Here is a 25,190-nt window from a genome sequence, read left to right as displayed (position 1 = left end):
TGAAAACATCCCTCTTACCATTTATTTTTTAACACATTGTACTTTGATGGTCAGCATGAAAAAGCTGAAGCCATTATCTAAGTGGATTATGAAAAGATTCCATCAGCTCTGACTGAAACCTTTTTCAGGCTTTCCCGTAAAATAGCTCTGAAGATTCTGGAAGGAACGGACACATGTTGTAGATGAGTAAAGGAAATTGCGAATGACTGGGAGAAACCAAGGCATTTATGCGTAGAATGCAGGACCGTGTGGTTTATGAGTGAGGTACATCTTCATTAACTGCAACTGAGGTGGGCATGGCTAAGATAGATGCAGTTTGTACTTTTGAAAGAGAAACTCTTGTAAAACAGTTGATCTGAAGATCCTAATAAGAGGGTTTGCACAAAAACACTCAGTGAATTTATGAGCGTACGAGCTCAACCCGCAGTGAGGACTCCCCAGTTGCCCTGTCGCTGCACCTGCTGCCTCATTTTCTCAATAACACCAGTGTTTTGGCTGTGAGCTTTAAATGCGCTTATATCAGCACTCGTGCTCGAGGCCTGTCATCTCCACGCGCTGCTGCTTAGTTTCCTCCGCCTGCGATCTGTCTTTGATCACAACTCTCTGGCTGATGAATGGCACCGTGTAGTCTGCATTTCAGAGGGTAAATATCCATTAAACGTTGGGCATCTGTCTCTGGGCGGCCTGGCTGAGGAATGAATGAGAATCGGCCTCGCTGATGCCAGGTCAGTGCAATGAGCTAAACATGGAGGCCTGCATTATTCATATTCCTCCGCTGTGAACAGATGCAAATCTGATCTCCAAATTCAAACAAATTTTTTTCTAACATTCTAACATAACATAACCATAGTCCCCTGCAAAAAGGAGAAGTATTTGATCTCTTAAGTTGAAGAGAACATTAACATATACACACAGAGGGTCCCAAAGAGCTTCTTCAATGGTTAGCCTTGAGCATAAAAAACTCTTATTGTCAGGTTGATGTTCACAATTCACAAATTCAATTAACAATTCATGCATTACATATAAAAGACAAGACACAATACGTCATGTTAAACCCATAATCCACATTATCCGTATCCCATATTGTATGTTAACTGCATGTTCGTGGGTGCAAAACTATTTTAATTTGCATATTCAGATTATATCCCCCCTCAAGGTGATCATCAAAGTGTGAAAGTGAGCAGTTAAATTTCATCACAATGAAGAATTACCCACCTCCATAACAATGTGAAAAGAATGAAATCTTGAAGACTGGAAGTGCAGTCGGAAATCTCTCTCAACTGTTTATCATCTGTTCATCAGTTTAATGTATTAAATATTAAGTTAACATTTGTTTGGAAATGAGCCATGTGTACATTATCACACAGGAGCCTTGCAATTTGCACAGAATGAGTTTAGGAATGCTACTGACTTTGTTTGGTCATGGCTAAGTGAATGTAAGAACCCTCAGATTGCTTTCTTATCAATTATACATTCACTGGGATAATGCCACTCTGCTTACCAAAGGAGAATGCCAAACAGCAGGAAAAGAAAGATACAGACGCAACAGCGACAAAATCCAATCTCACACATCAATGTATTCATTTCAAACCTGTGAAAAGACCAGTTTTATTTTTCAAAGCTGGTCCAGTTATGTCCAAACCAGGCTTCTTCACTTCCAGCAATACCTCCAAAATACCAATTACATTTAGTCAACAGGTCTTTCTCATCATGTTTTTAACTTTAGCCCATTATGTTCTGACTGAAATGGCTACTGCAACAGACCAAACTTTAACCAATAATTATAACAAACTAAATAAAAAAGTAAAAACATTTATCATCTAATAATTCATTATTGTTTTATAATTTATAATCATAATTCATTACTTTCGTTAATAATTTGATTAATTTATCAAATAATTTGTCTTAATTTAATTCACAAATTTTAGAATTGTATTACTTTATATCTATAATACAATAGCAGATAAGGATACTAAAGCGTTTGAAACTATTAGTCCTTTCATCAGTAATTTCGCTGACACTTTAGGTCAGCGCAAAACCAGCCTGAACCAGCATGGAAATTGAGTTCCACCATGATCAAGTTCAATCCAAATCCACAGCAAACATAAACCCCAAACATTACTGTATGATAATGCATTTACCTTAAACAGTCGGAGGATATTAGCCACCATTATAGACACGGAACTGGACGACGCTCCAATGACACCCACCACCCTTTCTGGCTTGGTAATGATGGGTGATCCACCACCTTGGCACTTCACATCCGTGCCGTCCTTTTCGATGAGCGCCTGGACAAAAGTAAGAGACTGCTCCAGAGCGTGAGTGTCCCGTGAGCATGTGTCCAGAATGCGGGCCCCCAGTGTGATGTTTGGGAGCAGTTCGTGGTCATTGTTGATGCGGTCCAAAGCAAAGAGCATAGCTTCCAGACGATGGATCCCCTTTTCCTTTTTTAGCTCACCGCAGGGTTTCCCCTCATGACCCCGAGCATGAACTGGAAACAGGCCGCCCAATGCAATGTCCCCATCAATCCGGATAGAGTTTAGATGTGTGTGGCCAGGACCTTTGGGCTTTGCAGCCAAAACAGTCAGGAAGAGGTAGAGAAGAACCAATGTTGAGGCCTGACAGTGACGGTTGGTCCATCCAACCATTTTGCCCATGGCGGAAGACATCGCACCAAGCCTGTTTCAACCCAAGCGTGTCTATTTTTGGATCTGAGATGTGTCACAACTGAATTAATGGGTCAATGGAGGCACCCTTTCACAGGGCACAATCTTTTAAAGTTCATAGTTATGTCACGTTGCGATGCATTTGTAATTGAATGGAATGCTCATCAGGTTCTTTAGGCAGTAGTTCTGAGTCAATCCGCTTTATCTCCTGTCAAGGAACTTCCTCTAGGTTCCTTTGATGAGATTAAAGGTTCACCGTACGTCTTTGGTCCTTTACTCCCTCTAGGTTTCCAATTGCCTAGTCTCCTGATGGAGGAGGTTGGGGGTCTTGTGCTGCCAACACAAATCTTCACCAACCCGTGAGTGCCTTTCTGGAAAAAAAAGATAGGAAGAGTTAGCACCAGAGAATCTGTGTCAGTATGGGCATTGCAGGACTTGTGTTCTTTTCCTTAAAATTTCCTTTACAGCATCTCATTGAAAACCGCTTTCTTACTGAGAACTCACTTGCTTTTTCTCACATGCACCCCCTCTCTCTCTATAGTTTGAATTTAAAATGTTGCTATGGGCTCCCAAGGTCGAGAGAAATATGCTTTGGCTCCCACATGTCTCTTTTCAACATTCTGAATGAAGGAGCTGCATTCCAATGAAGAGCTCCTATCCAGAGAGAGGAAGAATTATCTGTGTAATGTGATGTTTTCGTTTTTTTTTTTCACCCCATCTGAAATGACAAACTCTGATAAAGGAAATGAGTTTGGTTGATGAAAATTGTTCTGCACACACCGCATACTGACATAAAGCAAACCCTTTAATCTTTTCCCCAAGGGTCACAGCAGGATATTCAAAGTTCTCGGAATGGATTGTTACTTTGGCAACCTCGAGGTCATGATTTAATTTAAGAAATGAGATTTAATTTGTATGACACTGTCCTCGATGAGGGGACGAGTTATCTCCCACAACTTTGACAGACACTGTTATCATTACTCCCTTAATCATTGCCTAATTGGGTTAAAATTTGCATACTGGAATCTTACAACAGGCTTTTTTTTCAGTATGCATGTGCATACATTTGAGTTGCTGAGTCTTTTAAACTTTTGTTTTAATGGTGAGTGCCAAATACGGCAAATTGATCTTGCCATATTTTTAATGCCTACACAATATCGTTATCATGTACCATCGTGATTCACTGCTTGACTTGTTTTCACCTCCTCCAGCACACTCTTCCACTTCATGTGTATCTTTCTTTTTTTTTTTCTTTTTTTTTGTCAGAGTCAAGCATAGCATTAAAAACTTCCTTTATATTGCTCTTGATATACAGCACTTTACATTTTTAAATGATCATCAGTGTAGTTACGGTCTTGCATACTTGAGAATACTGTGCATTTCTTTAAACATTGATGCAGTTTAAACAGTTATTTTCAAGCCTTGATCGCTGCAAATCTTTTTTTGCACCGTTTCGTTCATGTCTCTTATTTACAAGGTGACAGAAAAAGCTTGGAAATTCTCTTTTATGCCTTTGTAAGTTCTGACCTGCTCTCATTCTATCTATTTTTTTTTTTTTATCTCTTTCACTTTTTCCACCTCCTCCCCTATTAGTACACTATACGCTGGCTCCACACTTCTCCTCTAGTGCACAGGCACTTCAAAGAATTACAACAGGGCTTCTGAAGTGACTATGAAATGCTTTTTCAATGTTGGCAAATGTGCTTTGATATTAAAGAGTGAACTGGGGAATCCTTCCTTTGGGAAAAGAAGTTCGTGAGAGAGACCACGGTGAGGCTTGAAGCACATGTTCCACTCTCCCACGCTCACAGCTAAGGGAAACATTGCCAAACACGTGAGAGATGGAACGCAGCCTAGATTCAAAAGTGTTCGTCTTGAATGGTGTTGTTAACAGTGTTGGGGAGTAACTAACTAAAAGTAGCAATTCTACTAACTCAACTATTTCTCAGTATTGTGTCAATAGCTCGTTATTTTATTGTTTATGGTAATAGTGGCATGGCTTTTTAAAAAATACAGCACTTTAAAAAAAAATTAAAAACACGGCACCTTGTATGACAAAATGCTATATTTTGTTCCACGTACATCCACAAAAAAATGTCTCAGGGTTTAGCTTGACTGTAGCTTAAGTAAATTCTGAGAAGTTATAGCTTAGGGAGCTACCGCTCCAAGTAACTTCCCCAACACTGGTTGATAATAACTCCTTGTGATTTTATAAGGAAAAGCCAAGCTTGTTAGGTGACTGTTGACCCATATGAAGCTGTCAGCATGATCTGCGATCATTGCTGTGATTTGCGGGGAGTGTCAGCCCTACCACAGAAGTTAATTTAATTCATTAGTTAAAGTTAATTGACACTGCATGGCTGTCTGAGGACGTAATGGAGATATAATAAGCACTGAGAGTTTCTATCAGCAATAGGCTTGGAACCGATAGTGGATAACAGCAATTATAGATTTTTTGCTCTTTTTGGGGTAATTTTCAGTTATATCAGATCTGGAGTGCTAGAAACAGTTTGGTGTATTTAATAAGAAAATTCAGAATTATTGAAATGTTAAAACTTGACTGAAGTTCACATCTAGCGTTAAAGAGGTAGAATTTACACCACCTTTAATGCTTGTGTTTTTAAACAAAGAAAATTTGATTTGAGCACATCAGTGCTATTTGACTACTACACTTAAGAAACGCAGCATGTTAATATAGCACAAGTTGAGCAGTGAAAAAAATCATGGTAATGCCTTTCTTTTTCATTTTAGCTCAAATAGCCTACTGTGAGGGTATCACCATAGTATTCTTTGAACTATACATGAAGCACCATGTAGATATGGAATCATACAGTACTTTGTGTGTGCGTGCGTGTGTGACTTGTTTTCCGGTAAATGATCTACAATTTCTTAAAACAAGTGTATAAAGTGTAGTGTATTTATTTTTGAAAATACTTGTGTTAAAGACACATTCTTTGAAAACAATTATCAATCTCTTATTCAGTGTTGATTTCCGAGTAAACTTATTTTGCTTTGAGGATTTGTGTGATATTTTAACTAGAAAAAAATTCTTTTTTTCTAAAGGTACACTCTAGTCCTTGAAGTTTAACTTTTTATTGCTACCAAATCTAAATGTTTCAATCTGAATAATACTAGACAAAGTTTTCAAAATACTATTGAGGTTTTGAAATTGCAGCCCTCTAATTGGTGCTGTAAAGAATATGTTTATGGCATTCTGAAATATCTGAAATATCTGAAATATTATGCCTCCTGCAATTGGCCGTAGCACGTAACTCGATTGGTAACCAAAACCACATTATAGCCAGTGACTGAGCAATCATTCAATTATTTTAGGAAAGGGGGAAATGTTTGGAGCAGACTTTTGTAAGCCTATAAAGCAAAAATACCTTCAATGTAAACACTTTCGCTTTATTTGATGTTTATTGGATGGGAAGACTGTCAAAACAACATCCACACACTGGCAAGTACTCAAGACATTGCAAAATCTCACAAATGAGCCCACAACCAGGTGCATACTTTGTGTTTCACACTGGATTATGTTGCCGTCTGTTCCTTTTTATAAAACACAGAGCAGCCACAATTTTAATGTGGTCAATAAACAAAAGAATCACAAAAACAACACAGCACTGTACTGCTCCTTGCTATCTCTAGAAAGCAGTTTAAAAAGTTAAGTTGTTTCTACAGGAAATTCGGTAACTGCCAATAATGTTTTGCCTTTTTAAGGGCACTTATTAAAAGTTATTTCCATTTTCAGTAACCCGAGAGCGCTGTACTTCCTAATAATCCATGTGTGTGCCAGATCTAGTACGCACACTGTAGAATACCAACCTTTAGTCTGCAGACTGCCCAAGGGAACCTACACTTAGCAACAGGCTAATAAATCTTCGCTGGTGCAGCGTGCCGCAGAGAAATTGCACTGTTCCTCAAATCCTATCTGATATCATACTCAAGTGTGTGCTCAAGGAAATATTAGATATGGCAATTATAAATAGCGGTAATGAGATCATTATCTGTTTCTCATAACGCAGTACATATATAGTGGATGCTTGTATTAGGCTACACCTCCAAGACTCTCTTAAAAGCCATTGCTGTTATAAAAGGACAATTACTTATCGTGCACTGCAAAATTAGAAGCACAAATTGCCGTTTCACTGGGAGTGTTTTTACAGTGTACACATTCTTGATAAAAATTAACCCACCTGCACAGTCTCGGGGAAAGTCACGTGCAAAAAAAGCTGCGCACCGCGCCCACACATGCCATTCATGGGTTTCTTTTTAAAGCACCTCCTTGTCTCGGTTTCTTTAAGCGTGTTAGGCTGACACCATTCAGTCAGTAAGAGCAGTAATTGATCTTAAAGGAATAATCTCTTTCCCATCTCTTCTAGAAACAGATGAGATGTGGGCCACAATGGGAGGAGGTGCCATGGAAGACCTCTTATTCTGGGAGCAGATCTTTTGTAAGAAGCCTGAAGGTGACATGGTGGATTTAATGCACAACCTTTCGAGCGGAGAAGTTATTTGGGCCTGATCATTCACAGCAAATTCAGTTTAATCAATGTAGAGTGAATCAGGCAGGCTAAGGTCAGACCTATTTTCCAATTCACAGCTCACTATGGCTTCAGTTTGAGTCTCGGAACAGATAAGGGGCTTACACAAATAAAGTGACTGTGATTAGTAGAGAGGGGAGATGGAGACGTTGAAACACAGTGAAGAGACGGATTCATTTTTATTTTGAGTTGTACACACTGACTTAGTAGTTCCCATCAGTACTAGCAAAAGCCAGTCATTAAATAAGTTTGATATCTCAAAAAAATGGGCTTTTTTCAGTTTGCACCATTTCCACTTTGAGTTGGTTGTTATGGTCTCTGATTAGTTGTCATTTAGTTTAGGTATGTGTCGTTAATTATCCTCATTTGCTTGTACACTTAAGTCCTTTGTGTCTATTTATTTGCTGACGGGTCTCATCTGTTATATATGTGTTGCAAGTCGTTCTCTTTGTGTGATTTATCTTCCTGTGGATTTATTAAAGATACCCTTTGCCTTCATCGTGTTCATGAGCGTTCTACAACACAGCATTTATGGTTTCGCACCATTTTATTGTTAGCAGGATCAAGATCACATTTAATTTAAAGCGAAAAGAACAACTATAGGAAATATTTTACAAAAAGAAAAAATAAAGCCTATTTTTGGGAACATTAAAAATGTTTGAATTATTTTCATTACAACACAGTTCCCCTAAATTCTCATTTTAATCTTGATTAATTCACATTATTATCATTATTTATTTAATGTTTAACTACTTCAATTTACACATACACCAATACATACACTGTATATGTGTAAATTACACTGTAATTTACACACACCAATACGTACACATGTTGCTAAATATTTTTGTGGAAACTGATTTAAAAAAGAAAAAAACATTTTTTTTTTTTAAATGTCTTAGAAAGCAATTACTTGAAATAGTAATCTTTTGTAACATTATAAATTACTGTCAGTTTTGAAAAATGTAATGCATCCTTGTTGAATAAAAGTATTCATTTCTTTTAAAAAAAGAGAGAGAGAAATGATGTGGTGCTCATAAACATCTTGATGGTCCTAAAAGAGGCTTTGTTTTCTTTCAGTTAAATTTCTAATTTCCTCCTTGGGGTGAAAAATGACTCTGAAATGGCTGTTGGAATTTTGTTGGATCTGTGTTTTAAAATAGCACAGCAAAAACACCACAGGTTGAAATGACTTTCAAACATTATAATGTAGGTGCAGGATTTGTTAATATTAGTTGAGCTGTTGTTTACTCATTGTTTCTGAGACCTAAATAATTCAATCTGGGAATTTGGAGCCACATAATCCAATGTATTTTAAACATCAGTTCCCTGTATCTTACAATCACCTGGTTGACTCAAGGTCTAAAGAGACTCCACTAAATTGAAACACCAACAAGATAAACACAACATGACAATTCACAAAGCTTTGTCAACGTTTCCATCACATTAGTGAAATAACAGCATATTATCACATCCAGATAACTGTACAGCCTACAACTGAAATTAGCTTTGGGATCAAGAGAGCACGTCAGGAAATATTGTTCATTTGAGAGTTCCCCTCGGGCTCCCTTGCTGATTTAGGCAAATACCACAAAGTTTTTGGCCCAAGCATTAAAATGTTGCCACGATAAGCATTTCGTTGACTCGCTGACCTTAAGGGCCGTTATTGTTGTCTTGTGATTGGCTGATGGGTCTTTCAGCTGTGCAGATCTCTTTCTACAATACAGTGGACTCACAAGCACACACTGTGTGAAGATAAGAAGCTGAGGCACTTAATATTTTACTAGCTGCCTGCTAGTGAGTACCATGGGGCTTTCACCCTGCCAAAAGACAAAGATAGAACTTGAATGTGGGATGTCACAGTCTCCAAAAAGCTTCGAGACCGCATGGCAAGCAATAAATCAGAACACACACATAAGCTTAAGGTCAGAAACATACTCTACATATGCTACCACAGAACTTAGCAAACACACTGCAAGCTTGCAGCCCTAGTGTACATGCATTAACATGCATACTTGTGTTCATTTGGCAGTAACAAAGTAGGTAGGTATTGAATGAGTTCAGGTAGCTATATAAGAATGTTAATAGTTTATCCTTAAAGGCACACTATGTAATATTTTAGCCGCTAGAGGTCGCTTATTCAAAACAAAGGTGTAGCTTGATAACAATGATTAGTTTTCTGTTGATGAATGTATCCAAGCAGAAACACGTCTTTGGTGTTCCCATGGTTTCTACAGAATAAAAAAAAAACGCGGGTAAGATAGATAGTTGGCACACGGCGACGATCTCTGTCGTGGTTAAAACTGCTAATTTCTCTGGATTTAAACATTCTTGGAAACATTTGGGATAATGTAAGTACACAAGTCAACAAAATATATAACATTGTTCTAGTAGTTTTTGGATATTTTAAGCCAAAACTACATATTGTGCCTTTAACTAAATTGCTCTACAAGATTCTCTTTTACCCAATTCTTTTAAAAAAGATAGACCAAATTTGATAAAAAATGAAATATCAAATTTATTGTTGCATTTAAGCTTGATCTATAAGGTAGTATTATATTTTAATTTTGTATTCATATATACATTTACACCGAGTCATTTAGACAGTTTGTCTTTATCTATATTGCTAAATAAGATTAAAGATAAACCATGCATTATGCAACAAATTTGCATACTTTAAATTTTCTGTATTTTCAATATTCAATACTTTATCAAATCTTGTTTAGTATCAATTTAATTGAGTATCAATTTAAATGATTCTGTGGAAATGTATGACTAGAACATTTCAAATATATAAAAATTATAGAATTATAAAATTATACAAATTATTATGATGATATTTTATCAAATACTGTCCATCTTTCTAAACAAGGTTGGTTTAAAGAGAATCTTATTGAGCAATTGAGTTAAACCAAACATGTTCAGACTGATGGACCATATTTGATAAAATAGATCAGGCTTAAAGCAGGGGTTTACAGCAGGAGTGTCACAGGTGGTTATAGAGAAGTATAGCGCACAAGGAAAATAGTAGTAGTAATAATAATATTTCAAACAGGAACACGTAGGAGAACACCAGGCAAACACAACAAACACATTAACGAGACAGAACAAGAAACCGAGGAAAACTCAGGGCCTTAATACAAAGGGACTAACTATTAATAGAACAACAGGTGAACGGAGAACATAATCAGGCACACTGGGAAAATGGGTCAAATGATATGCTCAGGGAAAACAGAACTAAAAAAAAAAAGCCAGCGAAAACTGACTGTAGACAGTGCGTACCAATGCCTGCTCTTGCAACCCTTGAGGCAACACAGAGAATGCAATTTGAAGACCTGTACAAGAGTATGTTTAAAGCCACGTAACGACCATTAGATTCATTGAAAGTTTGAACTGTGAGGCCAAAAACACGATGACAGTATGACATTTTATAAGAAGATAGGAGCCCTATACATGCTCTAATTGAATATTCTGATCTTTTTCCTCCAGAAAGATGGGAAACGGTCAACCCACAAAATTAAAGCTGTAAATATCTTCCAGAGCACATTTGGACTGGAGCGAATAACCAGATATCTTACAGCGGCAAAATGTCACAGACAGCTGTGGGACTTCCACACGGCACAAACACACACAGCAATATCACCACATGTTTGCTGAGGCCAGTCATGGGTAAGAATAAACAGATATCTAAAGGTTGGGTGTAAGATCCTATAGGGAACCAGATAAATGTCATTTCACATTTCCTTAACCTTTGCACTGATAACAACACCTGCCTGGGTTGGAATCATCATGTAAACGCTGCCTTTTTTTTTTTTTTTTTTTTTACTTTATTGTCTAATAGCAATTTGACAGCACATCCTAGCTAAGAAATTGCTTTTGCCTAATAATGTTGCTGATCTTTCTCAAGAAGTTTTTCTTGGGCCCGTTGTTAATCATTCATAAATGTAACTTTTTCTTCTTCTATGCTCAGCCTTTTTTAGCCATATAGCCTACACTGCAAAAAAACTATATCTTGTTTTGCAGGACACATTTAAATATATTATTTCTAATGTAGCACAAGTAATTTGTCACGTCTTGTTGACTCAGATTTCCATTAAAAGAGCTTATCATTATCATGTCAACCTGGCTTAAAACATGGTTTTGGTGTGCAAACTCTTTTGAGCTTTAATTATTTGCAAATTAATTCCAGTTGGTCTTCTTTCCTACATATATTTGCACACTAAATCATTATTGGTATTCCTTTTTCAGCATTGGATATAAGACACCAATGTAACAGAAAACAAATCTGCTGCTTTAACAGAAACAGAAAAAAAAATCAAAGCTTAAAACCTAAACTTACTTTAAATCGTAACGCTTTTCTTTAGCGGCCTTGAGAGCACTGGCTTTTCCTCAGGAAGTGCAAATTTGTCTTTGCTTTATTACAGCAAACGCTCTTTTAACATCCTTTAAAATTTAGCCATTAAAAGAGAACCAAAAAATGCTTTCAAGCTGAATTTCAAATGAGGACAATTTTGTCGTGACGGAGGCAAGGAATTACATTCAAAGCGCATTTAGCATAGGCGGTATAGAGAAACCCCCACATTAATATTTTCGATCAGCCATGCAGCACATCTCTTTCCTGATGTTTTCAGATGGAAGCGGTACATGCACACTGAGGCGCACTTTGGCGGCACTAAAAGAGGGAAACCACCAACCGTCTATTTAAACTTCAAAGGGGAGCTGTGTCGGCTCTCTGATCCCAACACATTGGCACAACATTTGGAAAAAACTAGCAAATGAGGACAAGAAACAACATCAAGCAGATGTGTTTTTCTGACAAGCTCATATCTCTCTTTCTCTCTTCCACCCTCTCTCTCTCCAACTGTTCTGCAGGGGGAAAGAGGAGGAGCTTTGTAATTATCATTGCAGAAGAGCCATGCACAGCAGGAAAGTAGTGGCGGGAGGGAGAGAGGAAGAGACCTCCAGACACACAAACTAAATTACTCCGCAGCTGCCTCTTCCACCGCAGGTATGCGGCAGTGAGATCACCACAGAGGTGCTCAACTCCAGGACAAAGTACCAAATATTAGCGCAAAATCAAAAACTGAGTTTATATATTCATTTAGATTTTACATGAGACACAGAACCAATATGATTATAGTAAAAATCAAACACTGACTTTATAACTAAACATATATATCAAATATAAATTCAGTTGTTTTTTTTTACGCCAATGATTTTGATACTGCGTCCAATGTTAAAATTTGTTACTGGAGAGTGTGAGTGTGCGCGTGTGCGCGTGTGTGTGTGTGTGTGTCTGTGTGTGTGTGTGTCTGTGTGTCTGTGTGTGTGTGTGTGTGTGTGTGTGTGTGTGTGTGTGTGTGTGTGTTTGGGTGTGTCTACAGGTTTGGCTATACTTGTGAGAGCCAAATGTACTCACTGATATAGTGAAATATTATGACAGCCGACTAGTGAGGATATTTTACTAGTCCTCACTCATTAAAAAGGCTAATACTGTAGATAGAGATGGATGGATGGATATTTCACTAAAAAGTACTATAAAAGTATTGTGAAGACCATCTGTGACCATCTAACTTCACAAAACCATTACCTGTTTAGAAATTGATGCACCAATAAACTTTTATAGATGAGAAAATTAGCAGAAAATAACAAATGCATTTGTCTGTTCCTCAAACAAAACTATTGACTTGAGAATACTTGGAATATAGTGCATTAGTTGTATATGCACCACTTTTATGTTGTTGTTTCAGTTTTTGGAGCTTTATACACTTGCATGGAAAAAGCTGCATAATGCTTGAACAACAGCATATGTGACATTCAACAAACAATAAGCTAAATTTTCATTTAAAAAGTATTAATATTAGTCATGTTTCCATTCGACACATGCATCGAAATAGAATAGAGTTTGTGTTGACCAAGTTAGTTGCATGTTAGTCTTTGCATTTAGCATGTTTTTTCCCCCAGAACAGTTTTGCAACTCAATTTTGGGCCACAACCCACCAGTTAAGACCTACAGTATTAGTATAAGCAGTGTTGGCGAAAGTTACTTTGAAAAGTAATGCATTACAATATCGCGGTACTCCCTTAAAAAGTAACTAATTGCGTAACTTAGTTACTTTTTAAGAAAAGTAATGCTTTATGTTACTTTTGCGTCACCTTTTCTCACCTGGGCTGGGCTTGTTGTTTTTTTTTATAACAAAAAAGTCCTATTTTTGGGCAAATGTAAAGGTTGTTTCAGACCAAAATTTAAATAATAAGGCTGAAGAAAATGCATATTTTTTCATATTTTCAAAATGCACAAAAAAAGACATTTTTGCTTATCGTTTAACTGAATCATCGAAGATCAGCAGCAAGTACATTGGTCAAGTGAGATTAAATGCATACAAATATTTGTTTTATTTAACATATTTAATTTGGCATATTTTTTCATATAATTTTGCATTGTATATTTTGGAGGTTTGCATATTATTCTGATTTTGCATTTCACTGATTTTATTCATGTTGAGGAATTCTGAATCTTTTTGTGTGCAAGTGAGATTAGTAAATGCACGCTTACATTTAGTCTATAACTACAATAACCGTCATGTTTACACACAACGTCTCTGCACTTACTCACAATTTGTCTCAACATGAGGACAGGAGAGCTGTCAGCAATAAATGTGAAAAAGTAACTGGCATTACTTATTTGAAAAAGTAACTAAAATATTTTGCTGTAAATTTAAAAGTAATGCATTACTTTACTAGTTACTCGAAAAAGTAATCTGATTACTTTTTATCTGTAATCTGTAATTACTTAATTTTGGGTTTGACATTTTCCTCAATATTTACACTGAAGTGTTCCAATGTATATGAGAGCCTCTTGACAAGCCACATGCTCGTTACATAATCCAATCTCCAGTTCAGTTTAGTTAAGGATCATTTTTATTTTGATGACACAATTATGCGACTACCATTATCATCTCCAAAAAGCAATGAATTGTGAATACTTTCTGAATAATTTTATTTAAATGAGACTGATTAAATAAATAGACAATAAGTAGACTCATTACGTATTGCAAACTAATATCGTCAGCTAACAAAATAGTAATTTAACAGATGATCTAGGAACTAATCATATTTGTTTAATTGTATTTGCTATTTTATTGTATTCCAGCAGACTGTTGCTTAAACAAAGCTGCAATGTTTTCTCCACGGTAATCAAAGTGCACTACTGCGGCGTTCAGAGCTTATTGACTCATCTGTCAAAAGTCTCGGAGGTCTGCCATGCAGAACAATGCCCTCTCATCAATAATGCAGAATGCAAGCTGCAAGAATGTATGTTGATGAACGTGATAAGACTCATCAATTATGCATTGGTTCTGACCGTTGCATTTTTCCACCTGCTCTTTTTGTAAGTGATGGAATCCAATTGGTGTACTGGGTACAACGTGTTTTGATTCAATTGACAGTTTTACATCACACTGCAAGATGAAAATACAGTTTCAAATGCTCAGTGCTCAATATTGCAGCATTTCCGTGCGTACCTGCAGGAGCAGCATTCAAGGTAGAGAGCCTTGAATGCTTGAAAGCAAGCATTTCCGATAATCACGCCTTTAAGCACCTGATAAAACAGTCCGACTTTTTCCCTCAAGAATTCGCTGAGAGCCTACAGGAAAGTTTTGTGCCTTTGAACGTTTGTACGGATCCAATGCAGAAGGATAAGGAGGGCGTTGTTGTTTTTTGAAGCCATTTGTTGTTGCACTTCCAACAGTACGAATTGTGCCTTTAAGATGTGCAAATTACTGTGAATCTCTGCATCAGAATAAAGAGAGGAATGCTCTCATTAAAGCAAAAGGCAACTAATGAAGGAATGATGCAAAGAGGGAATCATCAAAGGTAATAGGATGGGTCTAATGAGAGCAAAAGAGCAAAGCAAGGTGAATATTTTACCATAACAGTCTAATTAAATGCCCAAGCGATCACCCTCTAATTAATTAACCTTATAATGTAACAACTAGTGGAGACTTGTTTTGTTTGGGTGTCTGTCTTTTGTTGTTTTTTTGTTTTTGTTTTTCAATGGAAGAAAAATCCCTTGAGGCCATTCATGAACAATGTCCAGTCATTCAATGACACTCCAATCACTGATACTGACAAAGATTACAATGTCTTTCAAAAGAGGCCATATATAAAAGGTCATTTAATAAAAATAAATAAAAATCACATATTTCTTGATCTTTTACATTAACGTATGACCCGCCCTGAGGTGTGTTTCCCAAAAGCATTGTTTGCAACTATGGTCGCAAGTTCTGTCGACGGAACTTGCGATAGTTGCGACTTCGGGAAATGCACCCCAGATTGGCACATCAACATATATTAGCAACCCCTACATGACTTTAACAGTTTGTGCAACAGATTGTTTTTTTTTATACAAAAAGTCATAATTAAAGTACAGGGCTGCACCACCCATATAGCCCAGCATTGTTATTTACTTCACATGCAAAAAGTTTAATAAAATGCTTAAAAGATATAGTGACAAAAATGCCCGATTAATACTAAAATTCAGAGATGATCAAGAAAAAGTAAAATGATAACTTAAAATAATGAAAGTTTTGTCATAATTTAGACAAATGTTGCTCTTAAATCTCATTCAGACACATATGCATATATTAAAATGTTGTGCATTGTTACGTATTGGTTACGAGACATGCAAGAATTAATGGTGTCCGATGTGCGAAAATTTTAAATGTGATTAGCGGCGTTTGAAGATTATTACTGAATAATGACATTCAGCCTTTTCCTTAAACAAACGTCATGACTTCACAAGACGTTGCACTACTACTGTGGTGTTTTTGCCATTTTTGGAGCTCATTTCTGCTCATTTGGTATTCAGCAGGAATAAACAATGCATGACATCAAGGTAAATAAACAATGACAGAATTTTCATTTTCTTTTTGTTATAATTTTTGGTAACACTTTATTTTGATGGTCCCTTTTGAACATTCTGTTGAGTCACTTTGTAAATACATGTCAACTAACTCTCATTAGAGTATTAGTAGACTGTCTGCTTAATATCTGCTAACCCTTTATTGTGATGATCCTCCAATAGACATTCTATAAGTAACTTTGCAACTACATGTCAACTTATTCTAACCCGAACCCTACCAATACTCTACTAACACTCTAATGAGAGTTAGTAGACATGTAGGTGCAACGTTACTTATAGTCAACAGAATGTGTTAAAGAGACTGTCAAAATAAAGTAAAACCTCATTTTTTGTTGCAAATCACCATTATAAATGAAAAAAAAGCTCAAATTAATGTAGCATATCGCCCCTTTAAACGGATGAGTAGTTGATGATAATAAAAGAGATGTGTTCTAAAAACAAAGCTGGCCAACTCTCTTGTCGGGGAGAATGCTTTTGTGAATAAAGGGGACATGATATTATGCATGATCTGTCGCTCTGCAGCTGTTTGATTTCCCCTGGCTCTGAACTCAGTGAAACACTGGTGCAATTTGTCAACTGAAAATACAGCCTGAAAGACATCTACACTAGTGAGAGACTCCAAGTCACTCCACCGCCTAGCTGAGATGCCGTTCTCCCGAGGAGCTCGGCGAAATGAATGCAACACTTATGAAAATAGAACTCTCAACTGGGCTACATGTCAGACAGTGAGCCGGTTTATTTTGGGGGAGATGGAGCCATTCAGTTCATCCTAGAAAGCTCCCAAGACATACAGACGAGGCCAGCGACAAACTACCTCGGGCCCTGTATGCTAATTAGACCCTCTTGTGAAAAAGAAGAAGCTCTCTTCACACGGCTAACTTTTATTTTAGTGGCACACTTCAAAACCCCAGATACTGAGAGAATCAATTAAGACAGTGTGCAGTGCAGAGGACATGAGATGAAACGGGAGGAGAGCCCTGACCCAGTTTCAGGTACTCTAGTACAGAGATGAGCATCTTTACAGGCCTGAGGGAAAATAAAAGAGTGCAAATGTGAGAGGAGTTAGAAGCTAGCAGGTCCAGGGGAGGCTGCTCTCCTCGGCTGGCGCTTTTCATTATTTTTTACCAGTCGCCCAACCTTCCTGACTTCTCGACCTGTCTATGGAGTGCCAATTTAGTCACCTCAGAAAAGGAAGTCACCTGGGTGTCCAGCTATATTATAACTGAAAGACTTGATCTGCTTGCATAAGTCATGTAGGGTCTTTAAGTGCCGTGAGAGACCGGCTCTCTGTGAAAACGGCGACTCTCAACCTGTTATTAGGAATAAACTCTACTGAATGTTTATTTAAAGAACCCGAGTTGGGGAAGCTATGCTTGGCAACCGTAGCTTGCCGAGCTACATTCAAGTGCCACTATTACGCTATTTTAAAGGTTCATAATTTTGTTTTGGATGTCTCCTACAACAGGTTTACATCCAGGCCAAAAACAGTTTCATTTTCTCATAATATACATTGCACATTTTTCAAAGATTCTCAAAACGACTAGTCGGATGAATCAGTCTCTCTAAATCCCTCCTTTCTGCGAGCCTATTCTGATACCTCCCAGAGGACCACTAAGAACTACTATATACAGGTTCATAATTAATGTTAATAATGCATACTGTATAATTAATTCCACAAAGTGAAGTTTGTGGTAACCCACTAATGACGGAATAGTATTCTAAAGTGTTACCCAAAGTATTACTGTATTTAAGTACATTTCACTAATGAAGTTTAGTATTGATTATTGTAACTTAAATAATATTTAGACAGTCAGTTATTTGAAATAAATATCCTGCAAAAGGTCAAGCTGTTTAAGCCCACTGAAATGCTTAACTGAGCAGGTTGTGTCACCGTATGTATGGGGTAGGCGCTTTTAGCTTAAATAACACAAATTAATTAATTAATCTTCCCCAATTATGAAGCAAACTTGTATGTTGGAGATTGTATTTTTATAGTATTTGTTATTTGCACAATTTTTTTAAAAAATACTATATGGTATATTATTTCACTTGTTTGCACACTTTAACTATAAGTAAAATTGATTTAGTACATTAAAGTTTTTAAAGTGTATAATAAGTGTTATGAAACAAAAAAGTTTGCTTATTTGCAATACCTATTAAATGTATGCACTAATCGTTCTTATTTGTGCTGACTACTGACCAGTCTCACTACTTTTTACTTTTAATGCTTGATTAAAAATCAAGTTATTTTGTGCTTTTACTCAAGTAAACCCAAAAAACAAGTACTTGTACTTTTACTAGAGTAATATGTTCTTTTACTGGAGTACTAGATTTGTGTACCTTGTCCACCTTTGCTATTTTGGACTGGTGTCACACACCAGTTAATAGTCTTACCTATAGCTTACTTACTGCAAAGGATGGCCTTACTAAAGCACACAGAATCCCAGAGCTGAATTATCTAAAGTAGACGGGTCACGAACCATTCTAGCCGATTAGACTACTGTAAGTGGCTTAGCATGAAACGCATCTCCTAAATGGCAAGTGAATGATTTGCATGACAATATCTTCATTCTGAGTAATAGAGCTCAGCTAAAGGACGTAATGACAACAGATTCAATAATGATGCTTCTTAGAACACAATCTCAATTTGTTAGTTCCGTCCAAATGAAGGGTATCCATGGTCATCCATTTTCAGAAAATACGGATACAGATGACATTCAGACAGGCCGTTCCGAGCATACGATTCAAAACATTAATCCCTGGTATTCACTGGAATACCAAGTAACAATATTTTACGGCTGTCAAACTCCCTGCATATTGCTCAAAAGTCCTCGCAGTGTCTTACCATATTAAGATGAAGTGGCTTTATGTGATTGAAAGCTGTTGGTTAATGAGCCTGTGAGAGGCTGGAGCGATCACAGCAGTGCATCTATGCTGCTGGTTTCTCGATAATGGCATCGACACCAGCCGCTCTGGTAATGATCCAGGACAAGGTGAATGAAAGAGAGTCTCGCTTAGCCACTCAAAGTCCAGCTGAATCAGAATGACTCAGATATTTGTCTTGAAATATATATATAGATTTATTTCATTTTCCTCATTTGATTCAATATGCAACCTAGACACAATCATTGTGAAGGGAAAAAGTAAACAACAATGTGGTAAGGAGGCTAAAACAAGCGTTTGGAGTTATTGGAACTGGTGGGTTATAAAAATGAAATGGGATAGAAGGGTTGTGCACACTATTCAGAACTGAGGGTCTCATTATTAGCAGTGCGACTGTTATCAATATCAATGATAATAAAAAATGTTTCTTGAGCACCAAATCAGCATATTAGAACGATTTCTGAAGTATCATGTGACTCTGAAGACTGGAGTAATGATGATGAAAATTCAGCTTTGCATCACAGGAATAAATGGCATTTTAAAATATATTCAAATTGTAATAATATTTCACAATATTACTGTTTTTACTGTATTTTTGATCAAATAAAAGCAGCCTTGGTAAGAATAACACAAACATTTAAAAATCTTAAAGATCCCATTCTTTTGATTTGGCTAAATTAATTCAAGTCTTTGAACGTGAGTTAGACATGGTATGACTCATTCATTCAGTTCGTTCACAAACAAGATTTTGTCCCACTTTACAGTATATTAGATGTCTTTAACTACTATGTACTAACATTTAACGTAATCATTTGATACAGTGCACTTATTGTGTACATACATGTTTTTACACAGAACTATATTTAAAAATGACCTGCATGTAATCACAATTACACTGTTGTGTTGGCCCACCCTTAAACCTACCCATACCACCAAAGTCCCAAACCATACCCGGCCGTATCCCACCTCAATAGCAGCAAATGTGTTTTGCAATACAACATGAACACAATAAGCACATTGTATTTAATTATTTATTTATTTTAATGTATGTACCTAGTAGTTAAAGACACTATAAAGTGTGACCAAATTTAGTGCCAAAACATTGACTCGTTCAATGAAGAATAACACTTGTTCAGTATCAATGATATTATGCTTTACAAACCATCATATAGGGCTATCATGCTGGCAAAGCAGGGACACACTTGGAGGGACTTAAAGGGATAGTTCACCCAAAAATTTTAATTCTAATTAATCCCTCACCCTTATGTTGTTCGAAACCCGTAAGACCTTTGTTCGTCTTCAGAAAAACAAATTAATTTATATTTTTTATGAAATCCGAGTTTTCTGACCCCCCTGTAGACAGCAACGTCATAACCACTTTTAAGGCCCAGAAAGGTAGTAAAGACAGCATCAGAGACTGACAAGGAAGAGAAGAAATGTTGAATAATGTTGTTTGTTTCTTCATAACATTATAGGGTTGAATTACTGTAGTCACATAGACTATTTTAACCATGTCTTTACTGGCTTTCTTATGACGTTGCTATCTAAAAGGGGATCAGAAAGCTCTCGGATTTCATCAAAAATACCTTAATTTGTTTTTCTGAAGATGAATGAAGGTCTTACGGGTTTGGAACGGAATGAGGGTGAGTAATTAATGACAGAAATAAAATTTTTGGGTGAACTAACCCTTTAAGGATTAGCCTAGCACTAAAAGGGCCAAAACAACACTACTATACTTTATTCAGTTATTAATTAAAATAGTTTATTTATAATTATTAGCTGTTAGTCACTGTTTTGGGACCTTTCATCTGCATCCTGGCTGATGCTTCTGATTATAGAAGCAGCTGTCATCTGTCATTTGCACTATCACAGCTGTGGAGACTATATATAGATGAGATTACATTGCTTGTCAGGTTTACAGATCTTATCACACTCAAAGCGTCAACAGACTTTGTGTCTTTATTGCAAACAGTGAAAGCAAAGTGGCATGTCATAGAGGAGGAGAAATCTGGCTTTGTCAGCACACTAATCTTAACAGTTGAAATAAAATGGCTTGATCGCTACAGAACATCAGAGCACGTCGACGCAAATCTAAAAGGGATCGTCTAGAGCTCAGCCACGTTTCAGACAATCTTTCATCCGAGGTTGCTCAAAAAATATGATCTACAAAAGAAAGGGACTAGAAGGCTTTCAGTGTTGTAGCAGGTCTGATTGCCTCAATCAATGTGCTTCCACAACCCAATCAGCGTTCCACTCGAGTCCCCCTTCCAAAATCTTTGTTCTTATCCTATTAACAAACCATTCCATTTGCTATACTGTAGGTCGAACCTTGATTTTGACCCTTCTCCCACATTAAACAACTCATCGTGGTCGTGCAATCCTGATGTAAAACCTTTGATGCGGAACCATTTTAATATCTGGTTCTCGCTCCCCATCCGTAACCTGCCCTATGCCAGAAACCTTTACCTTGCATGTCTTTCATTATTTCCCCTCTCTAATGCCACACTTTTCTACTTAATCAGCTGCTAATTAAAATATGACTCCAGAACCCCTTATGGGGATTGTTACTTTGGAAAAAAAAACCTCAAGGAACTGTATAACATGTCTAATGAATGGCTAATCAAGGGACTAAATTGTCAGATAAACCCGTTTGGTCTAGTTTAATGTCTGGAGTGTCGCCTCTGTGGAAATAGCCTCATGTGATGAAGAATTGACAGTGCTCTCATTTTTATCAGCAGCTAAACCCTCTTACAAGCCCTGAATATTAAGTCTGTCGATGCGAAATGTACTTATTCAGAGGGATTCCTCTGCAAACGATCTTTGTTTTCTTGACGAGCGCTTTGTTTTCCTTGAGTTTATTGAAGTGCCTTCAAACCCGGCTGCTCAGTTAATTTCTCTGCTCATTTTTCTTGATGCTGAAAGATACTGTATTCAGGTACGGCATTCGACATACTGTTCATTGTAGACATTTGGTCCTTACGGTCTATTGGATGCATAATTCATTCTATGTGCGTTGCTCCATTATATGGGTCTTATATTTCAGTGAAATGAGGGGATATATCAGGGTGATGGATCACAATGCTAGGCTCAGGTCTCTGGTTGTCATGGAGATGGGTATGAATGGTAGATATGTCAGCGTTTCATGGCGGCTTGTCAGAAATGGTGCACAAACCAGGATTATGCTCTCTCATCCACAAACATTTACAATGAAAATGATATATGAGCTTGTGTCCTTTCTTTCGAATGTCATTTGAATTTCAATGGTTGTACTGCAGAAAAAAAGGCCAATGCGCTTTGTACTTTTTTAGAAAGCAAACTTCCCGACAAACATATGCAATATTCATTGATTTTCTTTGATCTTATTCCACCGTTCCCAACATGTGGACTTAAAATGTGAGTTGAAAAAAGGGCATGCTGCCTCGGTTTAGAGGTATGTCAGGGATTTATCAACATTTCATGTGTCAACTGTCCACGGGAATACATAGATTTTTCTATCAGATATGATATATATCCAGAGTCTTCATATCATATCAATCTATTGCATTAGAGAATGGTGGAAGAGAGGAAAAATGAGCGTCTTATAAGAGCAAGATTCTCAGAAATCTTATTTACACAAAGTCCCTGAAGAGATATATATATATACAGTAGTCAACATTTGAAGGGGATCTTGAGATCAGGATAGTGAGATTTACATGCACAGCTCTTACTGGCCTACGTCCATTACACTCACCCCCTAACCCTCACTCCCATCCGGGTCACGGCACCAAATGTAACCAGTCCTACTTGACCAGCACCGAGAAAGATTTGAACCGGGGTCTCCGGCGTGGGAGGCAGGCACACTAACAAGGACACTAAATTACTGGCCTGCGTATACCTGTCAAACTAATTGTCAAGTTTTTTTTTTTTTTTTTTTAAATATTACTTAATTTTACAAATGTAAGAATCATTTCCATCACAGAATGCTACTAAACACAATACATACTTGTGATGTAGATGTAGATGTGGTGGTAATGGCTTCTATTTGTTTTAGTTTTGTTTCTCCTGTGATCCATTTATGTGTTTAAGGGCTAAAATTGCTCATAGAAATACCTGTATATGTTAGAATGTGCACGGCTGTAATGGAGTTGTATGTGGAGCCATCCATGTTATGTGAACTGACAGTGCAAATCTTCCCTTGAACACTGTGCGAAAAACATACTGATGCTGTCAAATCAATTGTTTGAAATTTTCATATGATTCTGACTGTAGCCTAAAACTGGTAATGCGGACAATACTAATACAATTTCAATGAAAAGAAAACCGTTTTTGTCTCAAAAATGAAATGGGTATGAGGATTTTAAGCGTATCATAAAAAATGTATTCCATTTATTATGTAGGACCAAGAGATGTGCTGTATAGTGAAGGGGAAAGGGTATATAAAGGGGAACAAAAGAAGTTTTAAAACACTTTGAAGTACATACATTATATAACAATACGTTAAGAAAGTTTTCACTTGTGCATTGAGAACAAAATCTTTAAAGAACAAGGCGAATTGAAAGCAAGATAACAATTTAGAGAGAAAAAGTAGAACAAGAAAATAATTTATAAAAGGAAGAGTTTTGAGTTGTTTCCTAAACTGTGCACAGACATGACTTTCTGCATTGTCAGTGGTGGTCCATATATGCCAGTGTGAAGTAGCAAAACAAATATTCAATATGTCTTTTATGGAATTGATGTATTGCTTTGTAGAAGTTCAAACTGATTTGAGTAAAACTGTGAAGTGAAAATCCTGTTTTCTTAATTGTCTTGTTTTTACATCATAATACTTCCATTCTCAGATTGTTTTTGTCCAGATTTACACTATATTCAAAAGTTTGGGGTTTGAAAAAACAAAAATTGTATTCGGCACGTATGCATTAAATGGATTTTTTTTCAATTTGAGACTTTGTATTGTTACATTAAAAAAACTATATAAAATAAAAGCTGTTCTTTTGAACTTTACATTCATCAAAGAGAGATCTCACACACAAAAAGAGATTTTTCTCATCAAAATAATAATTTTGGCAATGGTGAAACCAGTCAACAGTTTCTCCAGCTAAGCCTTTGGCAGCTCGACACCACCATGGGTTTATTCCATACAAATTCACACCTCAGGCCTTTCCAAACATGTTCTAGGAATTGAACAGGGCTTACACAATATAAATAAGGGAGCAAGAGCCTGTGTGTCAAAGCCTCGCAGCCTCGCTGCCCAATCCTGCCAGGCTTTTCAGTTGCTGTTTTTAATCTTCCAGACTCCCCAGCGCTTCATTCAGAGAACCACCCCTGAGGAAGCTGTGAGTCCAGATGAACAGTGAGAGGTGTAACTCGGAACATCATCACCTTGTCAGGGGAAATGTGACGGAGATGAGAAAGGCTTTCTTTTTTTAAGGGGGAGGGGGCATATTGGAGCTGACCGATTGCCCCCAGCTGGTCAAATTAAAGTGACAGTTCATCATTTACTCACCCTCATATGGGAAAAGGACATGATGATGGGGGGAAAAATTAGATGGGAGGAAAAATCATATTTCAATGATTCTCTTACCTCTCCTGAGAAACTTTGCATTTGTTTGCAAAACTTTTGTGATGGAAATAAGACTGGATGAACTCCCATTATAGCACGTCTGAGTGAACTCAGTCACGCGAAAACTCTTCTGTTATAATCAATGAATCTCTTATCTAATATGGGCCTACGCTTTGTTTGTTATATAAGAGGATTTGCAAGCATGTAGCCTCTGGTTGGCTTTCAACAGACATGCCTGTCATTGGCTACAGTGCTCAACGCTGCAAAAACATGTTGCAAATAGAAACCTTGGTCTTTTTCAATTAGAAACCAGAGCACACACGCAAATGGAGCGTTTGCAAAACTTGTGAAATGAAAATAATATAAGGTGGGAGGGTAAAACTATATTTCAGTGCGAGTGAATGTAAAGTTTCTTGGGGGAAAATGCAATAGTTTTGCGAGAAAAAAGGCAAATGAATGTTTTGCGAGCGAATGCAGAGTTTCTCTGGTAGAGCACAATGCTTTTGCAGGCGAACAAATAGGTGTTTTGCAATAGAACACAGTTTTTCGTAAGAACGAAATACTTTTGCAAGAGAACGCAAAAGCATTTTTCCTGTTTTTACATCACCATGTCCAGGTTCTATACCCTCATG

At 37.0% G+C, this 25,190-nt stretch overlaps 1 protein-coding gene across 3 annotated transcripts in view; it reads right to left on the bottom strand.

The window, feature by feature from the left end:
* grm4 (glutamate receptor, metabotropic 4) overlaps positions 1-25,190 on the bottom strand; it is a 162,332-nt gene that overhangs the window by 114,193 nt on the left and 22,949 nt on the right. For all 3 annotated transcript variants that reach the window (XM_079883137.1, XM_079883138.1, XM_079883136.1), the window contains exon 2: positions 2,142-3,037. In XM_079883137.1, the coding sequence (XP_079739263.1) occupies positions 2,142-2,669 (528 nt within the window). In that variant the 5' untranslated portion in view covers positions 2,670-3,037. The remainder of the gene's footprint in view (positions 1-2,141; positions 3,038-25,190) is intronic.

The sequence above is a fragment of the Squalius cephalus genome, assembly GCF_949319135.1.
Source record: "Squalius cephalus genome assembly, chromosome: 10".
In the NCBI taxonomy this organism is placed as follows: domain Eukaryota; kingdom Metazoa; phylum Chordata; class Actinopteri; order Cypriniformes; family Leuciscidae; genus Squalius; species Squalius cephalus.
The sequence above is the reverse complement of the archived record's forward strand: the minus strand, read 5'-3'. Positions and strand labels throughout refer to the sequence as shown.